General features: G+C 38.2%; 1 protein-coding gene and 1 long non-coding RNA gene across 4 annotated transcripts in view; one reads left to right on the top strand and one right to left on the bottom strand.

Annotated features, from left to right (window-relative positions):
• CENPJ (centromere protein J) overlaps positions 1 to 12,255 on the bottom strand; it is a 62,334-nt gene extending 50,079 nt beyond the window's left edge. For all 3 annotated transcript variants that reach the window (XR_009346891.1, XM_059144059.1, XM_059144060.1), the window contains exons 1-3: positions 12,159 to 12,255; positions 6,587 to 7,095; positions 5,918 to 6,041 (exon numbers count right to left, since the gene is read on the bottom strand). Coding sequence is in view for 2 of the 3 variants with exons in the window: in XM_059144059.1 (XP_059000042.1) it covers positions 5,918 to 6,041; positions 6,587 to 7,030 (568 nt within the window). In the remaining variant the exon portion in view is untranslated. The remainder of the gene's footprint in view (positions 1 to 5,917; positions 6,042 to 6,586; positions 7,096 to 12,158) is intronic.
• Positions 12,118 to 13,464, top strand: LOC131813680 (uncharacterized). Its single transcript, XR_009346892.1, has 2 exons — positions 12,118 to 12,581; positions 13,197 to 13,464. It is a non-coding gene; the product is annotated as an uncharacterized LOC131813680 (long non-coding RNA).
• The last annotated feature ends 7,135 nt before the right edge of the window (positions 13,465 to 20,599 follow it).

Genomic DNA, 20,599 nt, shown 5'->3' with positions numbered 1-20,599 from the left:
CCGACAATGCAGGAAATATAAAGGAGGGGTTCTATAAAAGAAGAAAAAACCTAAGAATATCATTGAACAGAAATTTATGGAGACAATCTACAGAAAGAAAGACTTCACAGGTAACATGATGTCAATAAAAACATATCTCTCAATAACCATACTCATCGTGAATGGCCTAAATGCACCCATAAAACAACACAGGGTTGCAGATTGGATAAAATGACAGGAGAGACCCATTTGGAACCTAAGGATACATCCAGACTGAAAGTGAAGGGATTGAGAAGCATCTTTCATGCCAATGGGCCTCAAAAGAAGGCTGGGGTAGCGATTCTCATATCAGATAAATTAGATTATAAACTAAAGACTGTAGTCAAAGATACAGAAGGGCACTACATAATTCTTTTTTCTTTTTTTTTTTTTTTAAGATTTTATTTATTTGACAGAGAGAGAAAAATCACAAATAGGCAGAGAGGCAGGCAGAGAGAGAGAGCAGAGGAAGCAGGCTCTCTGCGGAGCAGAGAGCCCGACACGGGACTTGATCCCAGGGCCCTGGGATCATGACCCGAGCCAAAAGCAGAGGCTTTAACCCACTGAGCCACCCGGGTGCCCCAGGCACTACATAATTATTAAAGGGACTATTCAACGAGAAGATCTAACAATTGTAAATATTTATGCCCCCAATATGGGAGCAGCCAATTACATAAGAAAACTATTAACCAAGATAAAGAGTCATATTGATATGAAAACATTAATAAGAGGAGAACTTAACATGCCACTCTCAGTAATAGATCATCCAAGTAGAAAATCAATAATGAAACAAGAGCATTGAATGACACATTGGACCAGTGGGACCTCATAGATATATACAAACATTCCACCCTAAAACAACAGAATACTCATTCTTCTTGAGTGCACATGAACCTTCTCCAGAATAGACCACATACTGGATCATAAATCAGGGCTCAACCGATACCAAAAGATGGAGATTATTCCCTGCATATTCTCAGATCACAATGCTTTGAAACTGGAGCTCAACCACAAGGAAAAGTTTGGAAGGAATTCAAACACCTGGAAGCTAAAGACCACCTTGCTTAAGAATGCTTGGTTCCGGGCGCCTGGGTGGCTTTCAGCTAGGGTCATGATCCCAGGGTCCTGGGATGGAGCTCTGCGTCGGGCTCTCTGCTCAGCAGGGAGTCTGCTTCCCCCTCTCTCTCTGCTTGCCTCACTGCCTACTTGTGATCTCTGTCTGTCAAATAAATAAAATCTTTAAAAAAAAAAAAAAATTGAAAAATCCAGAATACACCAGTTGTCTCTACACCTTAAAGAACTAAAGAATCAACAACAAATTAAGCCAACTCCACACACAAGAAGGGAAACAATCAAGATTAGAGCAGAGATCAATGAGATAGAAATTAGAGATATAGTAGAATGCACTGAAGAAACTAGAAGCTGTTTTTTTTTAAAGAATCAGTAAGACCGATAAACCATTGGCCAAACTAATTCAAAAGAAAAGAGAGAAGGCCCAAATTAATAAAATTATGAATGAAAAGGGAGAGATCACAACTAACACCAAGGAAATAGAAACAATCATCAGAAATTATCGGATGCCTGGCAGGCTCAATTGGTTAAACCACTGCCTTCAGCTCAGGTCATGATCCTGGAGTCTCAGGATAGAGTCCCACATGGGGCTCCTTGCTCAGCAGGGAGTCTGCTTCTCCCACTGACCTCTCTCCTCTCATGCTCTCTCTCTCTCTCTGTTGTTCTCTCTCTCTCTCTCAAATAAATAAAGAAAAAAGAAGAAAGAAAGAAATTATTATCAACAGTTATATGCCAATAAGTTAAGCAACCTAGACGAAATGGATACATTCCTGGAAAACTATAAACTTCCAAAATTGAACCAGGAAGAAACTGACAGCCTGAATAGACCAATATCTAGTAACGAGATTGAAGCAGTGATCAAAAAACAAGAGCCCAGGACCTGACGGATTCCCTGGGGAATTCTACCAAACATTCAAAGAAGAAATAACACCTATTCTTCTGAAGCTGTTTCAAAAAATTGAAGCAGAAGGCAAACTTCCAGACTCTTTTTATGAAGCCAGCATTACCCTGATCCCCAAACCAGGCAAAGACCCCATCAAAAAGGAGAATTTCAGACCAATATCCCTGATGAATATGGATGCTAAGATTGTCAACAAGATCCTTGCCAATAGGACACAACAGTGCATTAAAAAGATTATCCACCATGACCAGGTGGGATTCATCCCTCGGTTTCAAGGGTGGTTCAACATTCGCAAATCAATCAATGTGATAGAACAAATCAATAAGAGAAAAGAGAATAACCACAGGTCCTCTCAATTAATGCAGAAAAAGAATTTGACAAAATTCAGCATCCATTCCTGATTAAAACGCTTCAAAGTATAGGGATAGAGGGAACATTCCTCAACTTCATCAAATTTATCTATGAATGATCCACAGCAAATATCATCCTCAATGGGAAAAAGCTGACAGCTTTCCCTTTGAGATCAGGAACACGACAAGGATGCCCACTCTCACCACTCTTGTTCAATATAGTATTAGAAGTCCTAGCAACAGCAATCAGACAACAAAGAGAAAAAAAAGGTATTCAAATTATCAAAGAAGTCAAACTCTCTCTCTTTACAGATGACATGATACTTTAAATGGAAAACTCAAAAGACTCCACCCCAAACTACTAGAACTCATACAGCAATTCAGTAACATGGGGCAGGATACAAAGTCAATGTACAGAAATCCATTGCTTTCTTATACACTAACAATGAAAATACAGAAAGGGAAATTAGAGAATCGATTCCATTTACTATAGCACCAAGAACCGTAAGATACGTGGGAATAAACCTAACCAAAGAGGTAAAGGATCTCTACTTGAGGAACTACAAAACACTCATGAAAGAAATCAAAGAAGACACAAAACGATGGAAGACAATTCCATGCTCGTGGATCAGAAGAATAAACATTGTTAAAATGTCTATACTGCCTAGAACAATCTACACTTTCAATGCCATTCCAATCAAAATTCCACCAGCATTTTTCAAAGAGCTAGAGCAAACAATCCTAAAATTTGTATAGAATCAGAAGAGACCCGGAATTGCTAAGGAAATGTTGAAAAAGAAAAACAAAACTGGCGGCATCACATTGCCTGATTTCAAGCTTTAGTACAAAGCTATGATCAACACAGCATGGTACTGGCATAAAAACAGACACATAGACCAGTGGAACAGAGTAGAGAGCCCAGATATGGACCCAAAATTCTATGGTCAAATAATTTCAACAAACCAGGAAAAAATACACAGTGGAAAAAAGACAGTCTCTTCAATAAATGGTGCTGGGAGAATTGAACAGCTATACATAGAAGAATGAAATTCGACCATTTTCTTACACCATACACAAAGATAAACTCAAAATGGATAAAAGACCTCAATGTGAGGCAGGAATCCATCAGAATCCTAGGGGAGAACATGGGCAGTAACCTCTTTGATATCAGCCACAGCAACTTCTTTCAAGATAGGTCTCCAAAGGCAAAGGAAACAAAAGCGAAAATGAATTTTGAGGACTTCAACAAGATCAAAATCTTCTGCACAGCAAAGGAAACAGTCAACAAAACAAAGAGGCAGCCCACGGAATGGGAGAAGATATTTGCAAATGACAGTACAGACAAAAGGCTGATATCCAGGATCTATAAAGAACTTCTCAAACTCAACACACACAAAACAGATAATCATATCAAAAAATGGGCAGAAGACATGGACAGAGACTTCTCCAGTGAAGACATACAAATGGCTATCAGACACATGAAAAAATGTTCATCATCACTAGCCTTCAGGGAGATTCAAATCAAAACTACATTGAGATACAACCTTACACCAGTTAGAATGGCCAAAATTAACAACAGTTAACAACGTGTGTTGGAGAGGATGTGGAGAAAAAAGAACCCTCTTACACTGTTGTGGGAATGCAAGTTGGTGCAGCCACTTTGGAAAACAGTGTGGAGATTCCTTAAGAAATTAAAAATAGAGCTTCCCTATGGCCCTGCAATTGCACTACTGGGTATTTACCCCAAAGATACAGATGTAGTGAAAAGAAGGGCCATCTGTACCCCAATGTTCATAGCAGCAATGGCCACGGCTGCCAAACTGTGGAAAGAACCAAGACGCTCTTCAACAGACGAATGGATAAGGAAGATGTGGTCCATATACACTGTGGAGTATGATGCCTCCATCAGAAAGGATGAATACCCAACTTTTGTATCAGCAAGGACGGGACTGGAAGAGATTATGCTGAGTGAAATAAGTCAGGCAGAGAGTCAATTATCATATGGTTTCACTTATTTGTGGAGCATAAGAAATAACACGGAGGACATGGGGAGATGGAGAGGAGAAAGGAGTTGAGGGAAATTGGAGGGAGAGATGAACCATGAGAGACTATGGACTCTGAAAAACAATCTGAGGGTTTTGAAGGGGCAGGGGGTGGGAAGCTGGGTGAGCCTGGTGGTGGGTATTATGGAGGGCATGTATTGCATGGAGTACTTGGTGTGTTGCATAAACAATGAATTCTGGAACACTGAAAAGAAATTTAAAAAATTAAAAATTAAAAATTGTTTTTTAAATATCTCCATTTTCATTTCTGATACAGTAAATTCATCAGTAAATGCCCATGTAACAAATGCTCTCTGGGGTCCTCAATATTTTAAGAGTGTTAAGGGGTCCTAAGACCAAACAGTGAAAACCACTGCCCTAAAAGCAATGTTCCATAAATAAATGGGGCTAGTTCTTAAATATTAAGAACTGTGAAGAATCTGCTTCCCTATTGTTCTACCATAGCGCTATTTCTACCTTAAGAAGTATCACAGGCTGTTAGTTAAATGCTCTTGATTATCCTCTTTATGTATTTCATAAAGGAACCCTGAACCATTCAACTATTTCAAGACACACACTATGTTCTCTATATTTGCTAAGATAAGCACCCTATTCCTTAAACCAGTTTTCATATGGTACATTTCTCATCACTACCACTCCCCAAATCCCATCTGGCTACACCCTGCATAGTTATCTGCCAATGTCTTTTCTTTTCTGTATTCTCAATGCCCAGTGCAACCTCTGAACAGAACAGGCACCTTCCTGAATCAGTAGTGTCTCTTAAAAGGGAGCACCGAAAAGCAACTGCACATCACTATTTTACAAACTGTGGGACACAATCCATTAGTAATTTTATCATCAGAATCATGACTGGCATTTTTTTTAGTGACCAAGAATAGGATTAGATAAATAGAATATATCCTTGCTACATGTCAGGTGCACCAGTAAGATCTGATTTATGAAATCTCTTTGAAATTATGAGTTTAAATGTTTTCGTTATAATGCAGTATGGTCAAACAACTTTCAAAACCACTGCTCCAGATCACATTTTAACAGGTTTAGTTTCTCCTGATAAGTACATCATTCTTTCTTTTAATTGATCTAGCCTACAACAAAGAATTCTGTCATCTCCCACCAGAGAAAACATTTCTGGTATGGTCCTTTTGCTGAACAGAATGGCTTCTACACATAGTTACATTTATGACCCTGAGGCAAAGACTGTAAGCCAGTAGCTCCAGGCCAAACTTGGCTCTAGATATTTTATTCTGCTACATCTTTTTAAAATTTTATTATAAATAAATATGAATGCCATTAAGCAGGGCACACATGCTCCAGAATGGCACAGCTCCCACTTGCCCCAATTACATAACACTAGCACCATTTCACAGTTCTCTGCAAGGCCCCTAAGGAAACTGGAGTTTACAACAAATGATAGAGAAATGGTAGAAATAACCTGTCAGACAACTGAAGGTGAGAAATGTATGTAACTGTCCACTGTTGTACTAACTGAAGGTTCTATGTAAGCAAAAAAATACCTGGCAGTGTGTGTTGTCCAGACACCATAGTAAGCAGCTTCTCTTGTTCTTCCATGAGTCTTTGTAGTTGCTCTAACTGCTGCCTCTTCAGCTGTTCCTGCTTCTTCTGTTGTACTTCTTTCAACTTTTTAAACATAAAATTTATTTGATTAAATTAACTTTACATTTCTTTATGGATCTTTGCTCCTTATACTTATCTTAATGCCTTTCATCTCCCTTTCCATATCACCTCTAAAAAAGAGTTCCAAATGGAGATTCCTAAGTAACTACACCTACCACCAATACTCCAAAATCCCATCTTTTTATGAAGGGTACCATACCGACTGTCCCAACTAAGAAACATTAAAAGTCATATGAATCCATGGGTTCTTAAAATAGGATAGGTGTCAGTACATTTATGATCAACATTTTCTCCCTAATATTTGATCAACCATTTCTAATTTAGTTTTTACCAAGTAAAACAGAAAATTAAAGACATTTTTACCTCAAGTGGTATATCTTACATACCAAACCTCTGTTAATGTTTCACATTAGACAAAAGGCAAAATTTGGTGTTTTGAGGATTTCATAGTAAAGGGGAAGAAACAAGAGGCCCTAAGCATGTGACTTTTCATCATCAACAGAAACTTGCAATAACATAAATACATATTGGGCCAAATACTTTTGTACCTGTTCAAGCTTTTTAAAAAGTGGGTCTTTATAAGCTACTTCTTTGCATTCACTGGAAAGATCTGAGATAAAGTCATTTTTGTTGTCTTCCCGGTATCCAGGAGCATCTTGACATACCACTATTTGTGGTCCTTCTTTAGTTAAAGGAAACACTATATGTGTTTCAGATTTATCTGATTGTAGTTTATAAGGGCTGTTAGTCTCCAACTTCTGTACTTCACGAAGTGAATCTTCTTCACTTATAAGGCTGAAGCTATTTGAAAAATGTGTGGCTTTAACAGGAAAACTGGTAGAAATGTTTACATTTGCTCGCTTCTCTTCATCTCCTTCCAAAAGAGGAAACCCACGATTTAATATGACCCCAGCCCGAGAAGGATTGGTCATCCATTGGGTTAAGAAGTTCTGTCCATTGTTCAATTCAGAAGAGGTTGGCATCAGGAACATTTTAGTCCAATGATAATATTATATTTAAATAATATAAAGGTTGAAGAGCTACTAATTTCCAAAACCTGTAGAAAGAAGATGCCAACAAAAAGCATTGGTTAAAGCTATTCTACCCAAAACTCGAATCAGTGCAAAAATCTACTGAATATTTCAAATACAAAAGACTTCAACCAGCAAAGCAGTTGGGCATTAACCTATGTGGTTTCTTTTCAGTCTTAAAAAAATCCAAATTGAGTCAATCAAAAACCTAAGTTCCCTTCTGATTTAATCATTTGATTACTGAGGATTTTATACAAGTGCTAAATAAAACAAAATAAAATAAAAACAGCTCACATAAAACTCTAGGAACTAGAGCATCTTCTAAGTTATTTGATTACTATAACTATCAAATATTACCCATATTACACTTTCATGCTTCTGGCCCTAGTCCCACATGGCTTCTCTGCCCAACTGGGGAGCCCATGTTCTCCCTACTTACAGAACAAGAGTCACCACCATGGTTTCACTGGCATTTCTCTAATTCCTTCAACCCCCTTTTAGCCCCTCACCCACCAAGCAGACCCTCATCTGTATTCTTAGAGGTCTCCGATATCACTATTTTGGCATGCATCTCAATATTAGTGGTACTCTGCCTTTGTGTTCATAATCTACCAAGCTGTGAGTTCCTTGAAGATATAGTCACCCATGCCTAGCACCATCCATTCCTGCTAGGAAGGAATGGAGAAACTTGACAAATGTTTGCTAAAATTAAGTAAAATTAAATCAGAACTAAGATTCTATTATTTAAAATAAATTCAGTATTATAAAATATTATTTGTGTTCATTCGATACTCAACAACAAAATTACATTAGTTCATATAATAGGACAGCTAGTTTGTATGAATCATACTCTAATATAACCAAATTCCTAGTGTAATTCAGTCACCATGCAATAAATTTAAATGGCACATCACAGAGAAGATAAGCTTGTCCTCCTCTGTATGACTGATTTCACTCACCTAGTATTTATTGAGTCCTTTCTCTGTGCCAGATACTATTTTAGTCACTGGGCATACGGTATACGGCAGTTAATAAATCAGAGTCTTAGTGAAGAAAATACATGCATATAAAAGAAAGCTATAGTTTTAAGAGTATTACTTTTAAGAGTATTACTATGCTATATAGTAATAAATGCTGAGGAGAAAAATAAAAGCAATATGGGAGAAGTAGATTTGCAAGTTTAGAGGGGGTAGACAGGAGTGCTCCTTTAGGAGATAAACTCAAGGACCGGGTGGAGGTCAAGGAACAAGTGGCGCAGATATGAGGGATGGAATAAGACCCCAGCCTTCATATTGAAAACCTTCACTTGCAGAATGACCTCCACTAATTCTTACAGTCCCATCACCACTATCTATCTCAAATTCTCTCGAATTAATTTCGGTATGTGTTTAGACTTATTACATCAGCCACTTGGCTCCTAAGCAACTCTTTATCTTCAATGCTCTGATTATCCATGCACATGCTTTATTCCATGTCCAATGTTCACGCAGCCCCAAAGTCCATCACTAGCAAAATCTATTATCCTCAACCTCGTTTCTCACCTTCCTGAAAACACCTCTTCCTACACAGCCCATACTCTGGACCACTGGGCCTGGGAGTAGAATATGTGTTTTTTGTATTGTCCTTTTTCGCTTCCAGATGATTCTCCCTTCCTCCACCATAAAAACCACTAAATTCTGAATCTCATATGATTTTCTTATTTACGACTCCCTCCTTTATTGTCTACCAAACCTCCAGAGGTCAACCAGGGTCCTCCCCTTCATTCCTTAAAATTTTCTGACTAAGCAACTGGAAGAACAGTGTTGCCATTAACTGAAATGGGGAAAACTGGGAATGAAACAGGTTTGAGGGAAATGAGAAATCAAGAGCTGAATTTTTTTTTTCAAGATTTTATTATTTGGGGGGCTGCACGAGCAATGGGCGGGACAGAGGAAGAGGCCAACTCCCCACGGAGCAGGGAGTCCGATGCAGGGCTCCATCCCAGGATCCTGAGATCATGACCTGAGCCGAAGGCACACACTAGACTAAGCCACCCACGTGCCCCTGGCACATTTGAAGATGCCTAGTAGACATTCCAGCAGGACACACAAGAATGGGATTCACAGAAGAATGGGATTCATGGATGAAGCCAAGGCTGTGAAGCATAAATGTGAGTATCCCTAGCATATAGATGATATTTAAAGCCTTGACCCTGTTGAGATCACAAAGTGACTAACAGTAGACAAAAAAGAGAAGATGTAGAAAGTATAGTGTCCTTTACGCCAAGTGAAGAAAGTGGTTTTTTATTGTTTTGTTTTGTTTTTAATGAAGAAAGTATTTCAAAAAAGAAAGATATGTGTTAAAAGCTGTTAACACATGAAGGGTGAGGAGAACTGAGAACTGACCTTGGAATTGAGCAAAGTAAAGGTCATGATAACTTTGATAAGAGCAACCTGGGGAAGAGGAAAGCTGAAAAAGTTTGAATGGAGGGAATACACGAAAAAACAAGAAACTGAGGATAGCTAACTCTTTCTAGGAGTTTTGCTATTAAGTGAAGGAAATAAATAGGACAGTAGCTGCCCAGGGAGGCAGAGTAAAGAAAGATTTTTTAAGACAGGAGAAATAAAAGCATGTCTGTAGGTTGATGAGAATGAAGAAAGTAGAGAATTACTATAGCATTGACCTTGAGGGGAGAAATGAGAAAATTTAGTACCAAAGTGAAATAACATGTCACACTATTTTTCAGATACAATTCTAGACTTTAAGATAGATAGACAGCCAAACTGATGGATATCTCCAAAGAAAGTGAAAAATGGCAATTTGAAGGCAAACATGTATTTAGCTTTGTAACCAGTATCTGAAAAAAAAAAAAAAAGATATAAACAGAAAAAGAAATATAGATGCCCAAACATCAAAAAAGTTCATCATCACTCAACTGAATAGTAATTAAAACAATAACGACATAATATTTTTCACATACCAGGTTGGAAAAGCTAAAAACTGCTAAACCCCATTGTGGGAAAAGAACTCTTTCATAAAGTGTTACTTGGGAATGTAAACTGGTAAAAACCTTTTGAAGGGCAATTTGACAATATCCATCCAAACTGTAAATGTACAGAAACTTTGACTCAGCAATTTCACATCTAGGCATTTTGTGCTATACTGGCACAAGTTCACAACATTTGTAATAAACTGAGATTAATGTCTTAAATGTCTATTAAGGGAGGACCAACTAATTACATCATTCACATTATGCAGTGGTTACAGAGAACCAAGTAAGCTTATTAAGTACCAATATGGTAGTCCTAAATATATCCAAGATATAGTTAAACTGACAAAGGCAAAATGCAAAACACTTTATAAGAAATAAAGACAAAAAAGCACAATTACCTAGAACTGTGCTGTCCATTATGATAGCCACTGATCACATATGGCTATTTAGCACTTGAAAGTAGCTAATGTGAACTGAAAGACAGATGGGGTCATTTTACTAAAACCTGATTTAATGGAATTTTAAAACAAGAGACTGCTGTTTCCCTTGTTGCTTTACTGAGTGTAACAACATACACTGAAAATACTTATGCTCCATTTTCTGAAGCAGAATCCTGAAATGATGTCATCGGTACAGCTGTTAAAACATATATACAAATACTATGAATCATCAGTTTGTAGTACTGTTCAAAGAAAATATAGGACAAAAGGAATGCTTGCAAGCTATTCAATAAGCAAAGACCAAAGCGACAGTGTGATTTTTCTCAGATATCAGTTGGAAAACAGCTATTCACAAATTTTTTAAAACTGCTGCAACAAACAGCAACATAATGCTGAGTCCAAATCTCAACAGATTCATACTGTTTCCATGTAATAGGAAGTTCAAAAACAGGCAAAATAAATTGATAAGTAGAGAAGTCAGACTCATGGTTATAGAGGCTTCTGCCTTCAGAGCTGATAGGGAATCTTATTATCTTCACCTGCTGGTAATTACACCGGTGTATACATTTGGGTAGTACACTTAAGATTAGGGCAGTTTATTGAATATCTGTTATTCCTGAATAATTTTTAAAAATCTGTTCTAAGTAAACTAATTCTAATTATTTTTGAGTTGAAAACCTATCTAAAAGGTAACAGCTTTTCATCAAACTCAACCAAGTAATCTATGTTAAATTTCAAAGACTAGCAGGAAAATTTGAAATCCAAATTTAGAAAGGAGACAAGTTACAAGGTTATTTTGTAACATCAAAAAACTAAAAAAAGTTCCCTACTATACTGACCAGTGCGGGTGGTGCTGCAGCACTCAAGACATATGCATCTTAAAACAAACACCTTAAAACAAACCACACTTAAAGACCTCTATTCCGTCATTTTAATTTCATGAGTATTAAAAGTGTATTTACTGTCAGCATAAGAATAAAAATATTGTTTCACCTTAATCTGCTATTTATTATTAATATTCAGGCAAACTATAAAGAACCTATATATATATAGCAAAATGTCTAGAAAGGATTAGCATGTGGACTAGGATTTTTTTGGATATCAAAATCTGTTTGAAACAAATTCACGGCCTCGAAACCTCCAGAGAGTGCTATATAAACATACTTGAAGCGGTTTGGAGGAATAAATTCTCTGCGTGGACACAAACAGTTAGCCCAAAGTCACCCTCCGACCGTATAACTAGTTGATTTGGGAGATGATTTATCAGTCTCCCAAAACATGTTCATGAAAACCACGAATCCACGGCAAAGCTTTAAAGGACAGCTCCTGACTGATGGACCATCGATGATGATCCGCCTTAAGGAGAGAAAGCAACCCCACTTTACACTTTCTTTTCGAACCGTGTCCCCTGCGCTTCTAAACAGCAGCCTGAAGTACAGCCAAAACCACAGGCGGTGAGCGTCCCTGAAAGGCAGGCTCCCCACAGAACAGCGTTAAACTGGGACATCCACAGAATTAATGTCGGCCGCCGCCGCAGAGTCGCCCTGCCGCGGCTCCCTCCGCGCCCCGCTGAGCCAGCTCAGAGGCCCGGAGCAGGTCCCTCCCGCGCCCCGCCAACACTCTTTGATGGAGGGCGACAAACACACCAGCAACCCCGTTCCTTTCACCCACAAATTACCGCTCCGCAGTACCCTGGCCTCTCAGTCCACTCAAACTACATCATGAATCGCCGCTGCATTTATGAATGAGGCGCCACAATCACCGCCTCCGGTTTGAGCCCCGCCCCCAAAGTCGGCTCCGCCCCCTTATCCGAGGGCTCCTGGGAAATGTAGTCTCCGCCAGCTGCCTCTGTACTTCCGTGAGGGCACTGGGAGACCCAGGCAAACTACCATACCCAGCGGGGATCGCAGGGGCGGACGTTACCTCAGGAATTCACTGCTGGAAGTTTTCCTCCTGGGTCGCCGGCTAGTGGGCGGGCGGCTGAGCGGGAGGGAAGAACCGTTCCTAGTGAACTTCCGTGACCGCCTCCCCCGCCCCCGCCCTCCCCGCCTTGAAAACTAAGGAAGGAGCCTTTGCGAGAAGTCTCCGTGTTCAGAGAAAAGTAGGGGACTCAGAGCTAACAGTGTACACAGATGGACGCTTTTAGGGGTGATGGGGACAGGGCAGGGGCTTTTTGCTTGATGTCGGTCTGCCTCGTTTTCGCATCTGGCTGGGTGTGACCCTGCTCACATGGACTCATCAGACAAAAGTAACGCTTTGGGGGGGGGGGGGGATTCACTCCCAAAATAGTCATCGCTCATCGTATAGCCAATAAACAAATGGTTTGGCTGTGCGTGTCCATTAGATGTTAAAAGTCTATAAGCACTGAAAGTGCAAAATTCAGCAAATATTTTCTTAATTGCCACCACAAAGGGCTGTGTAGCTGGAGAACACTGAGGGGCAACTTACCATAGTGTACATACCCGGGTTTCGTGTCTGTTTAATTACCAGTATGCCAAGTGAAATTCGTTTAAAAATAAATTAATTAATTAAATAATGCCATTTATAACCAGTGTAATCGCTGAAATATACTACCACTGATTAAAGATAATTAAAAAACACTTTCACAGAGATTTGGCCTCCCCCGCAAAATTGTTTTGCTAACTACCTCAAAAATAGACTCTCTCTAAGCAAGATTTGGATTTGCCTTTTTTTTTTTTTTTTTTTTTTATTCTAGATGAGGAAACCAAAGCCCAAGACTTCCAACATCACACAACAATTTAAGATGCCGTTTGAGGATGTAAATGCTCTTCTTCGTTTATAATGGCCCTTTGGCTTGAAAAAACATGCCTAAAAGTTTCATCATTTCTCTTAAAATGTTTTATCTTTTCAGATAGTCACAATATCCTCAAATTTTGTGCCGTATTTCATTACTGTATTTTTATTCTAATGTAGTATGTACTACCATACTGCTTGTTGATTGAATAAATGGGTCTTTTGCCACACTCAAGTCTTAACCAGTTGTTAAATAAAGGTTCTAATATATAAGGGTTCACCTGTAGCCCAGGGAATTCTCAAAACTGCCCCCTAAGTTTGAAGGGTCCTCAAAATCCATCACAAGGTGGAAGGGGTAGAAGGAAGGAGCTTCCAGCTTCTACTCTGCCAGACAATGAAAGATTGAACTTCATCAGCTGCTCCTATAGTGTTGCATCTTCAAATATTACTGTAGAGAAAAATTAGACTATGAATTCCCATCCAGGATTTCAACCACAAATTATCCATGCTGATACAATCCTTTATGCCATCATAGGAGGCAAGACAGTACTATATTATAATGGTTAAGAACCCCTGCTTTGGAGTCAGGCATTTCTGAGATCAAATCCTACCTTGATGACTTACAAAGCATTTTGTAGTCTTTAGCACTCAACTTCTCAGAAACTCAGTCTTCTCATCTGCAAAATGGGGATAACAATACCTACCCATAGAATTGTCAAGAAGATTAAAGAAGATATATAAAAACTTAGCATAAAAGTTGCCTTGTAGTAAAAATTTAATGAATAGGAGGTGTTTTCACTTTTTTAAAAAACCACTTTATTGAGGTATGACTGACATGCAAAAAGCAATATATAGTTAATGTATATAACTTGATGAGGCTTGGAGATAAGTATAAATCCATGAAACCCTCAACATAATCTATACCATAAGTGTATCTATGAAGATGTGTTCATTTTTGCCATGACTTCAACTGTTGATGAACTCACTTTGCCTGCCACAGCCCAGCTCCACAGGTCATGTCAAATGGTTTTGTAAGATACAAAATAAAACCATATTATTATCAAGTTATTTGGTAATAATACTGTTTTAACATAGTTGATCTGGCTATGAAAGATGTTCAGAGTTGAAAACTTTTCACTGTTGGGTTGGTAGTAATACTGACTACTCTGTCAAGGGAAGACAGAGTTGTAGGCCTGGTCAAGGAATGATTCCCATGCCGGTATCATCTAGGCTAGAAGGATGACTGTAGCAGGATAAGGAGATAATACTGAGAGATTCAAGTACCCAGCCCCTATGCAAAGGCAAGAAAACCAATAGCCCACTTAACCTTTGGGGAAGAGAGAGGGTTCCTCACCAAGACCACAAACTCAGATTTCTAGAATTCTATCACAGTAGTTTCTATCAACCATGTAGGTGCAGAAAGACAGCTTTTTCAAAAATCTTATTTTAACAAAGAAAAAAACTATTCCTGGTGCATTGGACTTGCAGCAAAATATCTCAAAAACGTGTTAGTCTAAATAACAAAGGGGTTCTCACATCTACTACATTCTAGAATGAACAATAATGCTGAATACACAATAATAGAGAACTAGCCTGAATCATTGCTATGATCACAGCAGAACAATGCTATGATACTTGTTACACCTATATTGTTACCCTCCTCTTGAAAATAATAATTGTATAATTGAATATTGGAATAATAATTGAAACTTTAATATAATTCCCTGATGGTTTTCAAAGCATTCTCTACATTTTCATTACATATTTTTTAAAAGATTTTATTTATTTATTTGAGAGAGAGAGTGAGTAAGAGAGAGCATGAGAGAGAAGAAGGTCAGAGGGAGAAGCAGACTCCCCATGGAGTTAGAAGAAGAAGCAGACTCCCCATAGGAGCCCAATGTGGGACTTGATCCCAGGATTCCAGGATCATGATCTGAGCCGAAGGCCGTCGCTTAACCAACTGAACCACCCAGGCGCCCCTGTTATACATTTTTTAAAATGATTTATTTATCAAGATGCCTGGGTGGCTCAGTTGAGCCTCTGCCTTTAGCTCAGGTGTGGTCTTGGGATCCTGGGATTAAGCATCATTGGGCTCTCTGCTCACTGGGGAGTCTGCTTCTCCCTCTCCCTCTGCTCCTCCCCCACCCTCTGTTCATTTTCTCTCTCAAATAAATCTTTTAAAAAGGATGTATTTTTTCTTTATTTGAGAGAGAGAGAGCGTGCACATTCGAGCAGGGAGGGACAGAGGGAGAGGGAGAATGCTCAAGCAAACGCCGCATTGAGTGCAGAGCTTAAGGTGCCACATGATCCCAGTACCCCAAGATCATGACCTGAACTAAAATAAAGAGCTCCTTAATGAACTGAGCCACAATGCACCTCTGCTTTTCTTACACAATTTTAAATCAGCCCATTTATTTTCCACAAATATGAAAATTACCAGTTTGCATATCCTAATACCCATATCCAAAATATTGAGTAGTTCCTTTGTGCTGGGCACATTCTTCTTTGAATGTTTGGTAGAATTCACCAGTAAAGCCAGCTGATTCTGGGCTTTTCTTTGTTGGGTGGTTTTGATCACTAATTCAATCATTATCTTTTATCTATTCATATTTTCTATTTTTTCCTAAGCAAGTTGTGGTAGTTTGTGTGTTTCTGAGGAGTTTCTCTATTTCATCTAGGTTATCTAATTTGTTGATATACAATTGTTCATAGATTCTCTTATAATCCTTATTTCTATAAGGTTAGTAATAATGCCTCCTTTACATTTCTGATTTTAGTAATTTGAGCCTTCCTTCTGTCAGTCTATCTAAAATTTCATCAGTTTTGTTGATCTTTTAAAAAACCAAATTTTGATTTCATTCTCTTTTTCTATTTGCTATTTCATATATCTCTGCTCTAATCATTACTATTTCCTTCTGCTGGCTTTGGGTTTACTTTCTTCTTCTTTTTCTAGTTCTTTAGGGTGATATTTGGGTTTGTTAATTTAGGATCTTCCTTCTTTTTTAATATAGGCATTTATAGCTATAGATTGCCTCTGAATGTTTTCTAAGTTTTGGTGTGATGTATTTTTGTTTTAATTCATCTCAAAGTATTTTCCAGTTACCCTTATGATTTTTTTCTTTGACCCACAGGTTAAGTGTGTTTTGTTTAATTTCCACATATTTGCTACTTTTCCAGTTTTTCTCTGCCACAGATTTCTAGCTTCATTCCACTGAGGTTAGAGAAAGTACTTTGTATGTTTTCAATTATTGAAATTTACTGAAAATTTGTGATATAACATGTGACCTAAGAGTAGCTTCATATTCATTTAAAAGAATATGTATTATGAAATTATTATATGTTCTATATTTGTCTTTTAGATCTTATTGGTTTATGGTGTTTATGTCTTTATTAATCTTATTTCTACTTCTATCACATATTGAAATGTGGAGGTGCTAGTGTGGCTCAGTTGATTAAGCGTCTACTTTCAGCTAAGGTCCTGGGATTGAGCCCCACACATCAAATCTCTGCTTGGTGGTGGTGAGTCTGCTACTCTCTCTCCTTCTGTGATCTCTCTTGCTCTCACTTTCTCTCAAATAAATTAAGTGAAAAAAATTGAAATTGGGTATTGAAGTCTCCAGCTATTATTGTAGAACTATCTTATTTTCCTTTTCAGTTCTGTCAATGTTTGCTTCAGATATTTTGGGGCTCTGCTCTTAGATGTGTATATATTTATTAATGTTCTTTTAAATTTTTCATTTATTTATTTATTTATTTTAGAGGGAGCAAGGGGTGGGGCAGAGAGGGAGGGAGAGAGAAAATCTCAAGCCTATTCCCTGCTGAGTGAGGAGTCTGATGCAGGGCTTGATCTCAGGACCCTGAGATCATGAACTGAGCCAAAATCAAGTGTTGGACACTTAACCAACTGAGCCACCCAGATGCCCCTATTTATAAATGTTCTATGTTATGATGTATCTTATTGATGTATCTTACTGATGTGATGACTTTTAGTAATATATAATGACAATGTCCTCCTTTGTCTCTTATACCAGTTTTTGATTTAAAACTTATTTTGTCTTAGTATAGCCTTCTTTGCTATCTTTTGATTACTTTTTGCATAGAATGTCTTTTGTTCATTCTTTCACTTTCAATGTATTTATGTCTTTGGATTTAAAGTGAATTTCTTGTGGACAACATATGGATGGATCATAGTAGGTTTGGGGGGTTTTTATCTTTTAATGTGTTTGTTCTGCCAATCTCTTCCTTTTATTTGAAGAGTTGAAGGAGTTACTGCTAATGACGAACTTCTGCCATTTTGTTATTATGTCTTCTTTCGTACTCCTCAGTTTTTCCATTGTTGTCTTCTTTTGTGTTTAGTTGTGTTTTTTAATATGCCATTTTGATTTCCTTCCCGTTACCTATTATGTATATTTTTTATTTATTTTCTTTGTGATTACCTTTAAGATTATAATTAGCATCTTAAACTTAAAAAACCTGGTTTGAATTAAAACCAAATTAGATTCAATAGTATATAGAAACTATGCTCCTATATATCTCCATCCCTCCCCCTTTTCTTTTTTTTAATTTTTTAAGATTTTATTTATTTATTTATTGGACAGAGAGAGAGAGATCGCAGGCAGGCAGAGAATCAGGCAGAGAGAGAGGAGGAAGCAGGCTCCCTGCTGAGCCTGATATGGGGCTCAGATCCCTGAGACCATGACCTGAGCCAAAGGCAGAGGCTCAACCCACTGAGCCATCCAGGTGACCCTCTACTTGGTTTCGTATCATTTTTGTCTCTTTATTGATATTCTGTTTGTTGAGACACTGTTAATCTGGTTTCCTTTAGCTCTTTCAGTATATCTAAGATAGTCCATTTAATGCATTTATGTAATAAATCCTATGCTTGTGCTTCCTCATGCACAGTCTCTGTTAATTTCTTTTTTCCTTTGAATGGGCCTTATTTTCATGTTCCTTGGCATGCATCACAACTTTATTGAAGCCTAAACATTTTGAGGATTATAATGTGGCAACTCTGGAATAAATCAGAATCTCTCTCCTCCACAGGATTTTGTTATTGCTTGCTAGGGTTTCCCTGATTTGGTTAATGGTTTTAAATTTTAAATGGTTTTAATGGTTTTAAATTTTAAAATGGCTTTTAATTTGGTTAATGGTTTTTAATAACATATAATATATTATTTGCTTCAGGGTACAGGTCTGTGAATCATCAGTCTTAAACAATTCACAGCACTCACCATAGCACATACTCTCCCCAATGTCCATAACCAAGCAACCCTATCCCTCCCCAACCCACCCTTCAGCAACCCTCAGTTTGTTTCCTGAGATTAAGTCTCATGGTTTGCCCCACCATGGTCCCATCTTGTTTCACTTTTTTCCCTCCCTTCCCCTTGTGACCCCCTGCCCTGCCTCTCAAATTCCTCATATCACCCCAGAGATCATATGATAATTTACTTTCTCTGATTGACTCTTTTCACTTAGCATAATACCCTCTAGTTCCAACTACATCGTTGCAAATGGTAAGATTTCAGGGTTTTGATGGCTGCATATTATTCCATTGTGTGTGTGTGTGTGTGTGTGTATCAATCACATCTCTTTATCCATTCATCTGCTGAAAGGCAAGGGAAGCAAGGGCAAAAATGAACTATTGGGACTTCATCAAGATCAAAAGCTTTTGCACAGCAAAGGAAACAGTTAACAAAACCAAAAGACAACTGACAGAATCGGAGAAGATATTTGCAAACAACATATCAGATAAAGGGCTAAGGTCCAAAATCTATAAAGAACTTAGCAAACTCAACACCCAAAGAACAAATAATCCAATCAAGAAATGGGCAGAGGACATGAACAGACATTTCTGCAAAGAAGACATCCAGATGGCCAACAGACACATGAAAAAGTGCTCCATATCACTCGGCATCAGGGAAATACAAATCAAAACCGCAATGAGATACCACCTCACACCAGTCAGAATGGCTAAAATTAGTAAGTCAGGAAACAACAGATGCTGGCAAGGATGCGGAGAAAGGGGAACCCTCCTACACTGTTGGTGGGAATGCAAGCTGGTGCAACCACTCTGGAAAACAGCATGGAGGTTCCTCAAAAAGTTGAAAATAGAACTATCCTACGACCCAGCAAACATAGTGATCCAAAGGGGCACGTGCGCCCGAATGTTTATAGCAGCAATTTCTACAATAGCCAAACTATGGAAAGAACCTAGATGTCTGTCCACAATAGCCAAACTATGGCTAATTACTTTTAAAAACTGTTTTTTGTAAAGACTATATTCCTTATTATCTGTGACCTCTGAAGTCTCTATCCTTTAGCTTAATGCTCAGCTAGTGGTTTGAAATTTTCTTAAATGCCTGGAGTAAAAAAAAAAAGAAAGAGAGAGAAAGAAAAAGAGAAGAGAAAAGTTAAAAGGGGCATCTGGATAGCTCAGTTAGTTAAGCATCAGACTTTGGCTCAGGTTGTGATCTCAGGGCCCTGGAACTGAGCATTAGGCGGAGCCCACATCTGGTCCAAGCTCAGCAGGAAGGCTGAGCATGAGTTCTGCTTCTCCCTCTCCCTCTTTATCTGCCCCTCCCCCTGCTTGTGTGCACACACACTCTCTCTCTCTCTCTCACTCTATCAAATAAATTAATAAAATCTTTACAAATTTTAATAAAAGTTAAAAAAAATAGCCTTCAGGTCTTTGGAGATTGGCTCTGTGTTGGGACATTCCTTCTATGTTTAGGCAGGCTATTTATAAATCTGCTCCAGTTCCTGCTTGTGCTGAGTCTTGATAAAGAAAAGTTTTAACTTTTAAAGTTTATGGGCGCTGCTCCTGGGTTCCCAGAGAAGCCATACTTTAATTTTTACCAAGGTCAGAATGACTTAACCAAACTTCAAAGAGGGGCCCTATTTCTGCCCCAGCACACATTATACATTTGCTTCATTAGCAAACAATCTAAAAGAAACATTTCAAACTAAGAAGTAAAAGTCTCCCTACATCCTATTCCCATACCTCCAAAGCCTACAATATTGCACTTACCAAAAGCATAAGACAAAGTTTATAATTTTCTGGAATGTCCTCCCTCATGGTGATTTATAATCTTAGTTAACAAAAAAACACATATAACCTTGTATTAAACATTCTTTCTCCAGAGCACTCTCTTCTTTGTGAAGATTGTGTATCTGGGGCAGCTGTCCTCACTTAGGCTGAAATAAAACTGTCTTCCTTTTTTCTTTTTAAGAAATTCTAAAAGGTTTGTTCATTTTGCATTTTATGCAGGATTGTCAAGTATAACAATAAATAATTCTTGAAATATGTTATGGTACAAAAGAGTGTTTTTATTAGAGCATCAAGACAGAACCCACAGGCAGAAAGAG

This window comes from Mustela lutreola, chromosome 13 (genome assembly GCF_030435805.1).
Source record: "Mustela lutreola isolate mMusLut2 chromosome 13, mMusLut2.pri, whole genome shotgun sequence".
Lineage (NCBI taxonomy): Eukaryota > Metazoa > Chordata > Mammalia > Carnivora > Mustelidae > Mustela > Mustela lutreola.
The sequence above is the reverse complement of the archived record's forward strand: the minus strand, read 5'-3'. Positions and strand labels throughout refer to the sequence as shown.